This window comes from Elephantulus edwardii, unplaced genomic scaffold, assembly GCF_000299155.1.
Source record: "Elephantulus edwardii isolate Elephantulus edwardi_28Jun2011 unplaced genomic scaffold, EleEdw1.0 scaffold00031, whole genome shotgun sequence".
NCBI classification, from domain to species: domain Eukaryota; kingdom Metazoa; phylum Chordata; class Mammalia; order Macroscelidea; family Macroscelididae; genus Elephantulus; species Elephantulus edwardii.
Window position 1 is genome coordinate 9,307,537 of NW_006399781.1, and position 15,922 is coordinate 9,323,458.

Here is a 15,922-nt window from a genome sequence, read left to right on the forward strand (position 1 = left end):
GGAGATTGTTAATAGATCTTCCACCAATCCTGATGCCACAATTCTCCTCATAGAACCCAGCCTCTCGGCTAATCTGCTCTGCATACATGTTGAAAAGGTATGGAGACAGGATGCATCCCTGGCGTACATTATGAAAACTCACTAGAGAGTCAACTGTGAGTCAGTTCTGACTTGATGACAGTGAGATTTTTTGTTTTGCATCAGTAACACACTGCTTTTCGTATTGTAGCATTATAAGGAGCTCTGGTAGCACAGTGCATTATGGGTTGGACTGTTAACCAAAAGATGAGCAGTTCACATCTGCCAGTTGCTCTGAGAAGCTCAATAGAGGGTCACCATGAATGAGTTAAATTTGATTTAAATTTTTAATAAGTCTTGCTATCTTTAAGGGGGTCATGTAGAGGGATCTTCACCTTTTGCACTTCGGAATGCATTTTAGAATTAGCTTGTCAATTTCCATTAAAACATGCTTTGTTTTAATGTTTCTTTCTAATTTTACCCTTTCTGTATTAAAAATATTTTTTAAAGGTTCATCATTTTCCCCATAGTCCTTTGTTAGTTTTGTTATCATAGCTTCATATATTTTGATGCTCTTATAAATGTTTTTTAAAATTATGGTTTTTTAAACTGTTATTTCCAACAAATATCATATTCACTGTGATAATTTTAATGTTAGGCCTCTTCTATTTAAGTTTATTTGCTACTGTTCCTATGAATGGATTTTGAATTTTAGACTTTTTCTCTTATTTTGTTTTTGTGAAAAATTTTATTGATCAAATTTCTTCTTTAATTCTACAGGTACATGAACTTGATCCTGATATATTATTATTTTTATTTAATGTTAGATTTAGTTTCAGCTCTTTTACTTAGCATGTTTGTATCAGTTTTCGTATTTAAAGTAATTGTAACTTTCATGACTCTACAGTTTGCCTTTCTGTGATTCTCTTTTGGGTTTAGTGTCAAACTTTTGCTAGCCACCAGAATGAACTGGAGAAAATATTCCTCCTCTCCACCCCATCCCACCCCCGTTCTTGGGTAGAGACTGTTTAATGTTCTAATTACTTTTTTGGTAAAGATTTACCAGAACTTTTCAGTAGAATTATTTGAGCTCTAGGTCTGTATGGAAAGAGTTTTGGTGATTCATTCAATTTCTTAAAAGGCTAAGAGTCAGTTTAGATTTTCTTTTTATTCTTGAGTAAGTTTATTAACTTGAACCTTTCTAGAAATTTGTGTTTTGTCTGAATTTTTTAAATTTTTGGTATAAATTAATTCATTAGTCTCTTATCTATTTAATGTCTGTGTATATGTAGTAATAGCCCCTTTTTAATAATACTATATAATTGTATCTTCATTCTTTTACAATATATTATGTGAAATTAGCACAAACTATAGTTATATGTGTTTGTTAATTATTATTAATCTGTAGTCTAATACAACAGGTCTTAGAGATCTAATATTAAAATCACAGTAACAGATCCAAGTCTTGTTTGAGACCTTACGTTTACCTTTGTCTGTTAGCCATGTACCATGATGGTGCTGGCTCACAGTGTTCCCACAGACAAGGTGCAATTGGAAATGTTCAATGTAAATAGCAGGTCCCTGAAATCAAGAGAAGGGAGAGTTTCAGGAAGATAATTAAAGACTGTAGAGTCAAGGAAAGTAGCAGGAGAGGGAAGATTAAAAGTAGATTTGACCAAAATAATTTTTATCAGCACTGATTACAATGACAACATTTTACTTTTACTTAAGGTGATGACATTAATTTGATTTCTTCAGACACTTTCTGTTTCCTTGTCTACAGGTTGCTAGAAGTAAAATTTTAAAATTCTGAGCCAGAGAATTTATAATAACTACATACTTGTTTTCATTTCAAGTTATTACTTTAAGCTCAAGGGTGAAGTTCACTGACAAGGAATTTTGGGGAGCTTTTGTTCCTTCTGTTCATCCTGCAGATCATGGCTTAAGTCCAAAACTTTACTGCTTTTCATTTACTAAGAGTTCAGAATTTCCCATTTTGGGGTGGAGTATTGTTTTTTTTATCAAAATCTGGTTTTTCATCTGGCACCTTTCCATTTTCATTCACTTGCATCATGCCCTTTAAATTGTGGTCTCCTGAGGTGCAGTGTAGAAGTAACAATATTGAAGCAGGTAATCCTACCTCTCATCTGTAGAGGTTCTGTGTAAATACGATGTTAAAGATGATTTTGTTTTTTCTTTAACACCAGGAACTTGTATCCCTAAAGCCATGTAAAGCTGCAGAGCTGGTCTCCATGCATTTTTCTGAACAGATTGAAACAGTCATAAAAAAGCTGCAGGTAAGTAAATGTTACAAAAACATATGAGGAAGAAAGTATATAGTGGAGAGACAGTTACTGAATTACTAAGAGCAGTTGTTCATAATAGCTTCTTTAGCTTATAGTTTCTATTTAATAACAGTTTCTACATGAACTCTAGTAGATTAGTGTTAAGGAGTTGTGCTGCCAACCCAAAGGTATGTGGTTTGAATCCACCAGCAGCTCTGCTGGGGAAAGATGGCCAGTCTCATCCTGGGCACTTCACTGCCTCTGAAAACCCTCTGGAGAGTCAGCTATAAATCAATTCTGACTCAATAGTACATAACAAAGAAGCACAGACTGTGTGTGTGTATAGGGATTTGATGCCAGTTACTCTGAGTCTGGAAATGAGGGAGTTCATCTTGTGCATAACAGGTACTAACATACAAGTGAAAGAGTCTTCAAATCATATTTTTCCATTCATATTTTTTATATGAGAACTTCAAAGCCTGTTCTTTTTGAGGTTTGTGTTATTTATTCAGACCTTTATCATCCTCAGATTGGGTTAATGCTGACTATATTTTTTCCCTTGGGAAATCCTTACATCTTAGCTATGTTAATGCTGAATATTGAGAAGCCCAGTAGTATCAATGCCTGATGGCTCCACTTACCGTTATATCTTCTCCCCAGTAGCTGCCAATCTTGAGAGGCAACATTTTCCCATTTGTGACAGTGAAGTTCCCACTGTCCAGCCACCTTGTGCGTGAACAGCTCTGTCTGGCACTAATGAGTCTCAAGCTGCTAGATGAGAGCTATGCTGGCCATAGTGCTTAAGGTTAAATACCAGCTGCTCTGGGCCATGATTCAGTGTTTCGGCAGTTAGATGGTGCTACCACTTGCTCATTATGTATTGATACAGTCATCCTCCAGTTTTTTATCTGATGTGGTCATTCTTCATTTTTGCATAGAGCCCACTTTCATGTAACAGCTGGCTTTTGGAACCTAAACAGGCAAATTAGTGAGGAGTGGTTACACTGTGACAGTATTAGTGATGAGTTGTGCTTGCTTGCTACCCTCAGGCCTACAAATGATACTGCTATTAGATGCCATTGAGTCTATCCTGACTCATAGAGACCCTGTGAACTATAGCTCAAAACCTTGCCCTAATCAGTGCCATGTTCCAGCCCCTTGTGAAAATGATAGGCAGAAGGATTAGGGAAGTAAAGAATCGTCTTAAAGTGACAAAATGCAGACTGAAAACCAGAGCATGAGAGAGAGGCAGCTAGCCGGCATGAGAGAGGACCACGATGTGGAATGCACCACTTGAAAACTTACTGTGACTCTGTTCTGTCCCATACAGTGCCAGCCGCTAGGGGAATGAGTACTAACACTGCTTTTCCTTTTTCTTTCTCAAGGAAGCATGAGAAACACTTAGCCAACTGCAGTCCAGTGTTTTAAGAGCGAGACTAGAGAGACATGAAAATGCTATGAGAATAAGAGGGAGTGATGGACTGTAAGAAAGTCAGCGAGAATTCTCAGAGATAACTGAGCTATGTCTGGAATGGTTGACAGCCCTTAAAATAGAGAATGGAAAGGACTTTCCAGATAAAGAATTGTGGCTTTGAAAAGACTTGAAAGCAGAAAGCAGCAGGCATGTTCAAAGTTGTCAGGTCTGTGTGCAGCATGGTGTGGTGGATGGCAGGATTGCATTAGATTAAACAATGAACAACTTGTAGGAAAGGAGGTACAGAAATGAAAAGTGCAGAGTGGGGCACAGCTCTCCAGGACCCTATATCCAAGGCCAGGATATTTGCATAGTCTCTTTTGTGTACTCAGGAATCACCAAAGTTTGTTTATAGAGGAGTGACATCATTAGATTAATTTTAGGGACCTTTAACCCTAGATAGCAGCATGGAAAATGCAAGGGAGCAAATGAGGAGAGATGCCAGTTATAGGGCAAATGATAAACAGTGAGGACTGAATGACAGGCAGTGACAACCAGGATTCAGTGGCAGTGAAATGGGTAGATAATGGTGTATTTGTGAGGTGCAATGTATAGGGCTTGCAGTTGAATGTGATAGAAGTTAAAAATGACTCCCAGATACCAGACTTGGGTGTTCAGCATGGTGAGGTCCATTAACTTCAGAGGATTCATCTATTAATTCAGTAAATATTTATATGGCTGCTATGGGCCATAATCACTGTTAAGTGCTAGGGATAAAAAAAAGTTTATAATGCAGTCCTTGCTCTTCAGGAAGACAGCACATAGGCCAAAAAGACATTAACAGAATAAATAGTTTGGCCTGAGTGATGTATTGCTCAGTATACCATGGGGTGAAGGGGCAGGAGGCTGCTGTCCATCCTAGGAAAGGGTAGTGGGAGTTTCCTACTGAAGTAATTCTCAATGTACAAGTTTAAAAGACCAGAATTCTGGCCAGTCTTCTTGCCTGTGTTGTTGCTATTTAAAATGAAGAATTGTCTGTTGCAAAATTTTCTTTTTCATGTAGTCTAAAGATACTAACTGGCAAAGAAGCCCAGTAAATGAATATAATGCTATTCAGCAAACAAATGTAGAAAAGCTGAAGTATAGTGGGTACAAAAAAGGTAGCTATTTGTGATCTGTGAGTAGAGTCTTAGACATTTCTTTTAAAGAAATGATTTATTTTATTGCAAAGTTTTATTGATCGTGCAGAAATTCCACACAAGTTTCATAAAGTACCTCTCTCCACTTTTGAGTGCACCTGGCCAATTGTTTTTAGAGTCCCTGAAGTGGAAAATAGGATAAAATATTGAATCACCCCAGAAGGAATCTTTGATAAAATAAAGAAAACTTGTAGATCAAGAGGAAAATAGAAAATTAAAGACTGATAAATACATTTAAAAAAAAATTATATTCTACAAGCTGTTAACCCTTTTCAGCTTTGAGAATCCTTAACTATTTATTTACAGGGAAGAGTTGAACACATCTCACAAAATAAGACCCATAGATAATATACAAACACTAACCAATAATAATAATTCCTGCTTAGCTTGCCAAGAATTTAGAAAAGATTTACACTTGTACAGTGTTCAGTGGTTTATTTAATAGAACTTTCATTTTTATCCAAATGAATGAAACTATTTCTACCTGGTTTGTTTTTTTTACTTACTTACTTACACACACACACACACACACACACACACACACACACACACACAGTATTACCAAGAGGTTAAGTGACTCAAAAAGTTACATAGCTGATGAGACAGAACCTACATTTTATGATATGTTGTTGATTATATTGTAGAGTTAATAAGCTTTCCCACCCATTCTTTAATTATTATTCGTTTCTTCATGCATCCATCCCCCTCTGTACCTTCTCCCTGTTCCCTTTGTAAGACTATTAATTGTCAGACACATGGTTTCTAATTGTCCATTTCTTTCAAAATGTCCTTCCTTTTTATTGTAGTTAATGTGAGCCTCAGTTCTATCTCTGTGAACAGTCACACAATAGGCCATTTTCACAGGAGAACCCCCCCCACCAAAACCCCTTTGACAACCAGAAACCCCTCACCCCAGCCAGAATTCAGAGCAATGCAAAGCACCTGCCTTTTCAAGGGTTTGTCAGGAAAGCTTCTTTTTTTTTTTTTTTACGGGGGAGACAGGGCTGGGTGCTGGGACACAGGTGTTTGCATTCCTTCTGCACTCAAAATTGAATGTGCCACCATGATTCAAGAGCTCTAGAGAGGAAAGGAGTAACCTTCAAACAAGTCTCTGAGAGCCTCTCCTGTCTATAAGCAGGGCTTACCACAGAGACATCAGGGCAGGCATTTTAAAGAGACAGTCTGATTCTTTATTGTGGTATAGTTTGAAGAGCATGTTTTAATTGTATTTCTTTTCTTTTTTCTATTTAGAACCAGGTTTTGCTTTTCAAATTTTTGAGGAGCCTTCTTGACCCAAGGTATGTTAATAAGCTTTAGTATTCCATAATACGTAGATAGGAAATCTGAAGAAAGAAACGGAAGTTATGTGGTACCCACATACTACATTCAGCTACTGATTTTAATAATAACAGGAGTAACAGTGGCACAGACGGACCCAAATGCATGATGTGAAAAATAGAGAATATTTTTCTTTTCACTTGAACATGCATAAGTTCTTATCACTTTTTTTTCACACAGAAAACTCAATTTTTAAAAAAAGGGGGCAGGGGATCTGTGCCACAAAGAGGTGGCCAGGGGGAGTTTGGTGACTGCCTGACTTCCTCTGTGCATCAACACCTTTACTTTTCAGGTTACCTTTACTTCTCAGGTTAGCCTGTTTCTAAGTTGATTACCTCTTTAATCCTCAGTTGGACTGTTTAATTTTCCTGGCATTGTGGGAAGGAAAGTTTGGATGTGTTGTGATTTTAACTGCTGTGGCACTCAACAAATATAACTAACCCAGGTTGATGCTAAAGTCAGTGATTTGTAAGCAAAACAGCTCCGTCTGCAAGATCTTGACATTTTACTATAACTGCACAGAGCGCTGCGGGAAGTTGAGTGAAATAGCATTTCATTTTGGTGATCGTGTGTTTTTTTAAAAAAAAGTCTCATTTAAATGTTGAACAAGCTCTTCTGCACTTAAATTTAGAATCAGTCAAACAGGCAGATGTTAAAAAAAAATAGGCAGATGTTTAGAAAGCTGTCTGACCATGCTTCCCCCAGCCCCTCAGTTCAAGACCGTTTCAAAATACCTGTGTTTTAATTCTCTGTTCTCAGATTATTACTGAAATTAAGCATCTTTTAGAATGGTTTCTGCTATTCACCTGAGGGGCTCTGGTGGCACATTGGTTAAAGCACACAGCTACTAACCCAAATGTCAGTGACTCCCACTCGCCAGCTGCCCAGCAGGAACAGGATGGGAGCATCTGCCTGCTTAACGACACGCAGCCCTGGGAGCTCGGGGCCATTTTATTCTGTCCTGTGGGGTCCCTGTCAGTCAAAATCAACTTGATTACCGTGAGTTTGGCTTGGATTTTATTACTGTTTTCTATTTCCCACAACACCAGTTTGAACCTTTGTCTACTCTGGAATTACTCAGTGTCAGTCACTATCTTGTGATTGGAGTTGGAAGGAAGGAAGGAAGGAACTGGAAAAGGGTTGAGAGAGTTCAGCAGAGCCTGCCCGCCTCCCTTCCCATCTCTCCCACCTCCTGCATGTTCAGTAATTTCTTTAATGGCCTTTCCCTCACCATCCTCCTTGGAGAGACTGACATAGAGGACAGGAAGCTCAGATCTTAAGGTGCCCTTTTGTCACTTCTCACATGCACCAAATTGTTGAAGACAGTGGTAACTGTGCAGTTCTCCACAGGTACTGTAACAGAAATACCACAAGTAGATGCCGCAACAACGAAGTCATCCTCTCACAGCGGAGGAGGCTACAAGCTGGAATTGAGGGTGCCAGCTCTTATGGAGTGTGGAAAATAAATTTAGAGACAAAAGAACCTCACAAATAGGTAGTAGACTCGCCCTGCCTAGCAGTTTCATTGGCTTCAAGCCTTCTACTTTTTGCTCTTGTTTTTCCCCCTCCTCTTTCCAGATTTCTTAAGCAAGGTTTGATTTCCACCTGGCCTGCTCTTCTTCCCCCCTACAAACACACACTTCGAGTAGCTCCTCTGGAGAGTAGAGAAAAGGAAAGGAAATCTGAGAGCTGTATACATGCAATGTGAATATGTTGCATTTTTTTTTACTCTTCTCCAAACGCTGAGGTAGTAGAATCCTCTAACTGCTCTGTTTATGTTGATGTACTGTCGAGTCAGAACTGACTCATAGCTGACCCTCCAGAAGGTTTTCAGCGGCAGTAAATCACTCGGGAGCAAATCACCCTTTTCTCCCACAGACGAGCTGGTGGAGTCAAACTACCTGTCTCTGCATTGGCAGCGTGGTTCCATACATATATGAATTATCATTTACATCTAATCATTGAATCTTTGTGAGCGTAGCATTTTACTTTGTTTGCCAACAGCATTTTCAGAGGGGCCAATCCAATCAAATTCTTACATATATATATATGATTTTTTTTCTTCCGGTTTTAAATCTTTGTTATGTTAATAATTCGGTCAGTAGAATTTATCAACCTACAGAGGCGTTGCTCTGACAACTGCACATGGACAGATTAGATAGCGGCAAGGGGAGGAGGGAGTTAATCCTCCCTGAAGCAAATTACTTGCCTGAATTGAAGCCAACAGCTGGGAGGGAAAAGATTTGCATCTCTTCCAGTTCTCATCTTCGGGACAGCTGCTCCATCAACCTCCCCACCCCCAGTGCTCACATGTGTTCCTGCTGCCCCAACATGCTCACTGGAGTTGTCCTGGCGTACTCACGTCCAGATGTAGGTCCTTTGTGCAGTGGGATGCTCAGAGGATGACACCAAAGGACACCCGTGCTTTTTTCTAAAGCTGCAGGCTGCAGACTAAATAGAGAACGTCCAAGTATATTTATAGTCACAATATTTTCCTCCATACGATTTTCTTGTTAATGTCAATTTAGCCTTTGGTAGCAATGTCCTGGAGAGCTCTGAAATATATATAAAAGTAATATATAAACAGTGAATTAAATGTCACATTGTATTTCTAAGTCTTTAATCAAAACAAAATTAAAATTGAACATAGCAAAGAAAATTGGTAACGTTGCCAATGAGCAAAATATAGATTATAGGAATGATTATACATTGATTGGATATAAGTTGGATCTGTCAGCGTTTCTGTGGATAATTTTACAGCATTTTGAGATACTGGTGTTGACTGTTGAAATAGCATTAATTCAAGATTAAATGGGAAAATTAGAACATTTAAAATGCATTCATATATTCATAGAACATATAAAAATACATTCTTGCAGTGAGCTCATATGGTACCCAAGCAGCTCGTCCATTTGGTCAACCTCCCCACCATATTTCGTATTTTAAGTGAGTATTGAACACAAGTGTGTTTTTGCCGACAGTTCAGATCCAACACATTATCCCCTCCTAATATTTAGACTGCGGAGTTTAGGACAGTTGTACATAGGATCGCTATGAGTCGCAGGCGACTGGACGGCACATAACAACAACAACAACAACAACAACAATCTTTAGACATCCTCCTTCACACACAGACATACACATTTTTGCTTACATCAATGAATTTCTTTTTTCTTTATTCAACAGTTGCTTTTAGTGACATCGCTGTTTGCTTGGGCTGTGCCAGGGCGTGAAGTGACTTCACTTTCCCTAATCTCAGCCTGCTCCTTCCTCTTCATTTTTCTTTTAGCAAATCATATCATCCACCCTTTTATGTCATTTAGTGATTTACTAAGTAACTAGAGCATGTTAAACACTCTGACAAACAGGAGGGATACAGTGGTAAGACAGGGCCTGGTCTTGAGAGAATTGACTTTCTTATGGAGGTTATGGGCAAATAAGGTAATTGAGGTATAAAGTATCTTAATTAAAATCCTGAAAGCAATGATCACTTTTATTTTACTTAACCCATCTCATTCCACCTCACCTTGGCCAACTACTGCATTTTTTAAAACGGGTCAGTTCAGACCCTGTAAAGTCTGCCTCTAAGTGGTCTCTTGTATGTTGTTGGTGGTGGTGTGTACCATCAAGTCACATAGCTGACCCTCAGTGGCTTTTCAGAGGCATTTCATTACATGGGAGGAGATTGCCCATCTTTTTTCTGCAGGACAGCTGAGGGGTTCAAACTGTGTGTCTTCAGGATTGCAGTGTGGCTTCTTGACAAATAGGCTGCTGAAGCTCCCTTTTGTATATGATGTGGTTGTGTCCCGGAGAGTTGAAACCAATCCATAGCTGACCCATCAGCACATTTCCAGAGGCAGTAAATTGCACAGGAGTAGATTGGCAATTTCTTCTCCCACAGAGCAACTGGACAACTTGAACCACGCCCCTTCAGGATTGCAACAGTTTCTTAACCCGGTGTCCTGCTCTAATCTACACCCCCACTGCCATGCTTAAGGCAGGGGACTCACTAAGGCATTTCTGCCTAGCTTCGTTTCCTCCCACTCCTGTTTTCCTACCTGCCGCCTTCCCCCTCATCTGTACCTACTGTTCCCTCCCTTGCCAGTCTTCTGTTTGCACAGGTGCTCCTCTGTCCACTTTGTTCCCCTATGCGCAAGTCCCATAGGCATTAAGAGATAGGAAAGTGTATGAGTGCTTTGTCTCAGAGAGTTCATTCTGGAAATATACTTTAAGGGAATATTCTGAAAGGAAAAAGTAATTAATATTAAAATGTTCATGTTAGCATTTATAGTAGTGAAAAAGGCTATTTTAAAATGAGACATAGCTAAATAAACACTAGAGTATGTATTAAGGATAATTGAAATTCAAATTGGCAAACATGGAGATGTGAATGTAAAAATAATGCTAAATTCAGAAAATCTGTAACATTAGCTAATATGCTGACATGAACTATTTGTGTGTGTGATTGTGGCGAGACATAGATCACTCAAGGTTGTCCATGTCCGGACCCTCATACGTTTGCTTTAGTTGAAATGAAAATGAGAGCAGTTGGTGGTAGTCTGTGACTTGCTTTTGAAGTTTCTAAAGAAATTAAAATTGGCATGTAAATGCTACATATGAAAGTCATTTTTTTTAAAATTTCTTATGTGTATTTTACTACTATTAAAGAAATCTTTCCAGATGTCCATATTTTTTCTGGCCTATAACAAAAAGAAAATATTTTGATGTACTTTTGTTGTAGTACAGTTCTTCTGTTCATGTTCACAATTACATGTGTGTATCTCTTGGTAGATATGAGCCAATGCCAGTTAAAAAATCATTTTGGAAAGTGTTCAGTTAAAGAATGTGCCTCTGATGGGCTCATAGAACTGCCTCTCTCCTGTCTCATTTCCATCCTCCACTTGGCAGAAAGGTGGTACCAAGCTTCTAATCAAAACCCGGGTATTATCAGCTTAAGTATTATCCTGAGATGCCAAGATCTGTATTAACCAGTGTGGTTGCCCAAGCTGCCTTCTTTTGGAGCTAGACAACCCTGGTGATAAGGTGACTGGTAGGCTTTAGGGATAAGGAGAGCTTTGCATTAGGAAGAGAACTCTCAAAGATCATTTGTCTTACAATAATTTTTATTAATAGTGATACTTAGAAAAGAGTGTTTGTCTGCCCAACAAATTTTTTAATTGACACTTTTACAGGAGTGACCCAATTACTGTTTATACTGAATATGGTTAAGGAGCTAAATTATGCTTTCTACCTAGACTTGTTAGTCTCTTCTTTCAGCTAGCTCTTAAGGCCCTTTCATTTCTATCTGTGCAGGAGAAAACAATATACCTTTCTTTTTCATGAACATCAGAGAGATAAGAATTTTATTAAGATTTGAAGGAGCAAATTTTGACACATAATTAAGCCTGAAACTAGACGAATGGAAAATGACGGAATCCCCTAAAGCCAGCTCTCTTAGATCTACTATTACATGGGCCTGAAGAGGCCGAATCTTTGCTGTCAGACAGACTAGTGAGCTTTCCTGCTGTGGGCTGGGCCTCATGCAATAAGGACTTCTCTCTGCAATGGTGGCTGTCCATCCACAGAGGGTTCCTGACAGCTCCGCACAACATGAGGCCCACATGCAGATCAAAGGGACCAGACAGTGCCGCCTGAGGACAGGCTTCCGTCTAAGCCAATTGCTTATTATCATACAGTTTCAAAAACATGTTGTGTATGTATTTGAAATGTAGCTACTGCCTCTGCTGCTTATACTAATCACATTAATTTTTATTGCCCCGGGCAGTTTGGCTCACTCATCCATGTTTTGTTCAGTTGGCATAAGATTCTATTATGTTGTTTTTTAAAACACGGATTATATATGCAAAGCCATTAAAGACCATGTGAAATTCTAACAACTCAACTTGATTGGAAAGTACATGGAAAATGGTGTTCTTTACCTTGCGTGTGTTTGAATGATACGGTTGCATTCTCAGGCTGAAAGGTGATCATCATGCAGGCCTCCACTGACAGCAGGGGTGACTGTGCAGGAGGTGATCTGACTGGCCTCTAACATGGACCTGCCACATGGAAGGCAAGACTGGCACCACTGAGCCACCACCACTCCTGAAAAGTAGCCAAGAATGATCGCTTTGTGTGAGGCTGTGTAGCCTGGTTTACTGTGTAAAGTGCAGGGGTAAGACCCGACCCGCCTGTATTCCTTCCAGTGGTAAGGAGCTATGCTGCTCTCCCAGAAGTACATGGTTCAAATCCACCAGGTACTCCATGGGAGAAAGGTTGGCACTCTCCTCTCCTGCAGTTAAACTGCCTCTAAAAACCTGCTTGAGGGTCCATTGCAACTATGAGTCAACAGCAACCCTCAATGCTGTAGGGTAATTTTCTACTCCTCACCACCCTCCATTGAGTTGCCAACTAAAAAATCTTTATGTCAGTAAGCTACCTGGCTTTCTTCTGTGGAGTGGCTGGTGGATTTGAACTGCTAACTTTTGCCTTATCCGCTCAATATGTTACCTGCTATACCACCAGGAGCTTTGTTACATGTTAGGAAGTCAGAATTAACATTTTTAGGTCAAAATTTAAAAATGAATTAAAATATAAAGTCAGAATTTTAACATTTTGAGGACAGAATTTAAAAATGAATGTTTTTCAAAACTAATACATGGCATTCTATGTATGAGAAATACATGGTTTACTAGGCATCTGAGAGCTGGACAGTGAATGGAGATGGCAGAAGAAAAATTGGTGCCTTTGAGCTGTGGTGTTAGAGAAGAACACTGAACAGCCCATGGATGGTCAAGAGAACAGACACATATATCTTGGAGAGGGTACAGTCAGAGTGCTCTTTGGAGGAAATTATGATGAGGCTTCGCCTCACGTACTTCAGGCAGTCAACAACAGCATATGTGAAGAAGCCCCGGTTGTGTAGTGGTTAAAAATTTGCTAACCAAAAGGTCAGTGTTCTGCAGCAGCTCACCTTTCTTGGAAGAAAGATGAGCCAGTCCTCTCTTAAAGATTTACCCTCTGGAACGCATCAGGCAGGACTCCTCTGTCCTGTGAGTCGAGGTCTACTCAGTGACAGTGAGTCTTTTGAGTTGATGCATGTGTGAGGGTTTTATCAGTCTTAGGAAAATGTAAATGTGCCTTGTAAAATTGTTCTTTTATAAATATTTAAATGTTTAAATTGTTATAATTAATGTTGTTGTTAAAATGGAAATTCACAAAAGAAAAGATGTGTGTAGGTCTAAAGTACATAAGATTGGCAGCCACTAACATTAGGAGTAGTGAGATCTGGTGCCCTAGTGGTAAGGAACTGTACTGCCAGCCCAAAGGCACACGGTTGGAATCCACCAGCAGCTCTGCAGGAGAAATATGGGCAATCTCCTCCCATGCAGTTTACTGCCTCTGAAAACCCACTGGAGTGTCAGCTGTGGGTTGGCTCTGACTCAGTGATACACACCAACAGCAGCATTAGCCAGTGGGCGTAGGGCAAAGCAGGTAGCTGAGAGATATTGATAGAAGTCATTTGGGGAAATGGATATAAAAATTATATTTGTTTGTACGACTGGTAAGCAACAGTCAGAAATGGTTGTAAATTCATTAATGCTACAGTTTATTTATTGATGTTTTGATTATGTTGATGCTGCCTGATCATTTCCCAGCTGACACATTATTTCCTTCACAAATGAATGCATTAAAGTCTATTCATTTGGGTTATTTGCTTGGCTTGATGCATATTCACATCTTCAGTTCTTATAAATGGTTTTGTCAAAAAATGTTCTGGAAAGAATTAAGTTCTGTGATTCATCAGCAGATGCTTATATCTACTCTTAATTTTCTCCATAGTCTTGCATTTATAAGACGTATTAACAGACGCCTGACACAGATAAAATACTGACAACAATACCAGCAATATTGACATAAATGTCTGGAGAGTAACTGGCTCCCCTTAATGTGGATAAACATTGCTTAATATTTTCCATTTTATGTTTCAGTATTCTCTTAGAACTGATGAATAGATGATTTTCAAATTATATGGTAAGAGAGCAGATAGTAGTATAGACAGGGAATAGCTAACCAGTTACTAAAACTCTGTATTACACACAGTTGTGAAATGAAGGAGAACTTGATACTTGAACTTACAAGCAGTTTGAGGAGAGTAGCCAGCCCATGAGCAGGTGTTAGAAGCCCAAACGGGAGAATGTATTAATTAACCAGCAAACCTCGGTTACCCTGTACCTCACAAAAACCAACTCAAGGTGGATCAGGGATCTAGGAGTAAAACCAAAAACTCTAGGAACAACTCCACAAGCCCCAATCTACAGCATGAACAGACTTCCAAGCATAATAAGAACCCTGTGACCAGGAGGGAACTCTGGTGGCCTAGTGGTTAAGAATCTGCACTGCACTCCCAAAGGTCCATGGTTTAAATCCACCAGCAGCCACCAAGGGGGAATCTTTTGGCTCCAAAGAAAGAACAATTTGGACTAAATTAGTACTTTATAAATGAGAAGAAATAGTACTTTGGCATAGTTGGTATGGAGTTGCCCTGCCAACCCAAAGGTAGGCAGTTCTAATCTACCAGTTGTTCCTAGTGAGAAAGACAGAAAAAAATCTCCTGTGTGATGTTGTTGTAGGTGCCATTGAGTCAAGTATGTTTCATAGCAACCCTGTGAACAACAGATCTGAACCCTGCCCTATCCTGTACCATCCTCACACTTAGGACACACTGGAGCCCATTGCACCAGTCACCATGTCATCCACCTGCTTGAGGGTCTTCTCCTTTGTCGTCGACCCTCCACCCTTCCTAGCATTATGTAATTTTCTTAGGAATAGCTCTTATGACCTACGGGGCAGCCAGAGTCCCCACTAGCAATCATGTCTTTACTCTGATGGATATGTCATCTCTTTCTGTGGGCCGTTGTTATAAAAATGTTGGCCTATGCTGCTGTAGACTGTCTGATTTAACCTTGCTAGTCTCCTAAGGAGTCATTTTTGTATCTTATTAACTCCATTCCAGTTCTTCATCATAAGCATTTTACTTGAGGCATTCTGAAGAAAAGGAATGAATCTCAAGAGGAAATTATTTCCACTCACCTCACCCCCACCCCCACTGAAAAGAGCCTCATTCTTAGGCCTCAAATTAAGTGAGTGTCTTCTAAATAATGTCTTTGGCCACCAGTAGTGGCAAGTCCAGCAGGAAGAAACTAACGCGCTCACCTGTTTTGTGTGCCTTCCAATCAAATCTGACTGGCACAGGAGGAAACTGCCCCTCCTTCTCCAGCAGAGCATCTTGTGAATTTGAACCATGCGTCTTCAGGACTGCAGTGCGTCTTCTTGCCACTTGTTGTTTTTGTTGTTATGTGCCACCAAGTTGCTTGCGACTCATAGTGACAACAGCCCTAAACTTTGCTCTGTCCTGTGCCAATTGCACTGTCTCTGACACTCCCATCCCGATTATCCCAACCACTGAATCAATCTACCTCATCGAGGGCCTTCCCCTCTTGCACTGTCCCTCTAACCTCCCAAGCATGATGTCCTTCTCCAAGGACGGGTCTCCCCTCACAACATGTCCAAAGTATGTTAGACGGAGCCTCAGAATCCTTGCCTCCAAGGAGCCACCCGGTTTAACCCTTTCCAGGACGAATCTGTTTGTTTTCCTAGCAGTCCAT

General features: G+C 39.7%; 1 protein-coding gene across 2 annotated transcripts in view; it reads left to right on the forward strand.

Annotated features, from left to right (window-relative positions):
• The window catches only part of VPS8 (vacuolar protein sorting 8 homolog (S. cerevisiae)), a 351,425-nt gene that overhangs the window by 197,517 nt on the left and 137,986 nt on the right, over positions 1-15,922 (forward strand). For both annotated transcript variants that reach the window (XM_006884085.1, XM_006884086.1), the window contains exons 33-34: positions 2,226-2,315; positions 6,168-6,214. In XM_006884085.1, the coding sequence (XP_006884147.1) occupies positions 2,226-2,315; positions 6,168-6,214 (137 nt within the window). The remainder of the gene's footprint in view (positions 1-2,225; positions 2,316-6,167; positions 6,215-15,922) is intronic.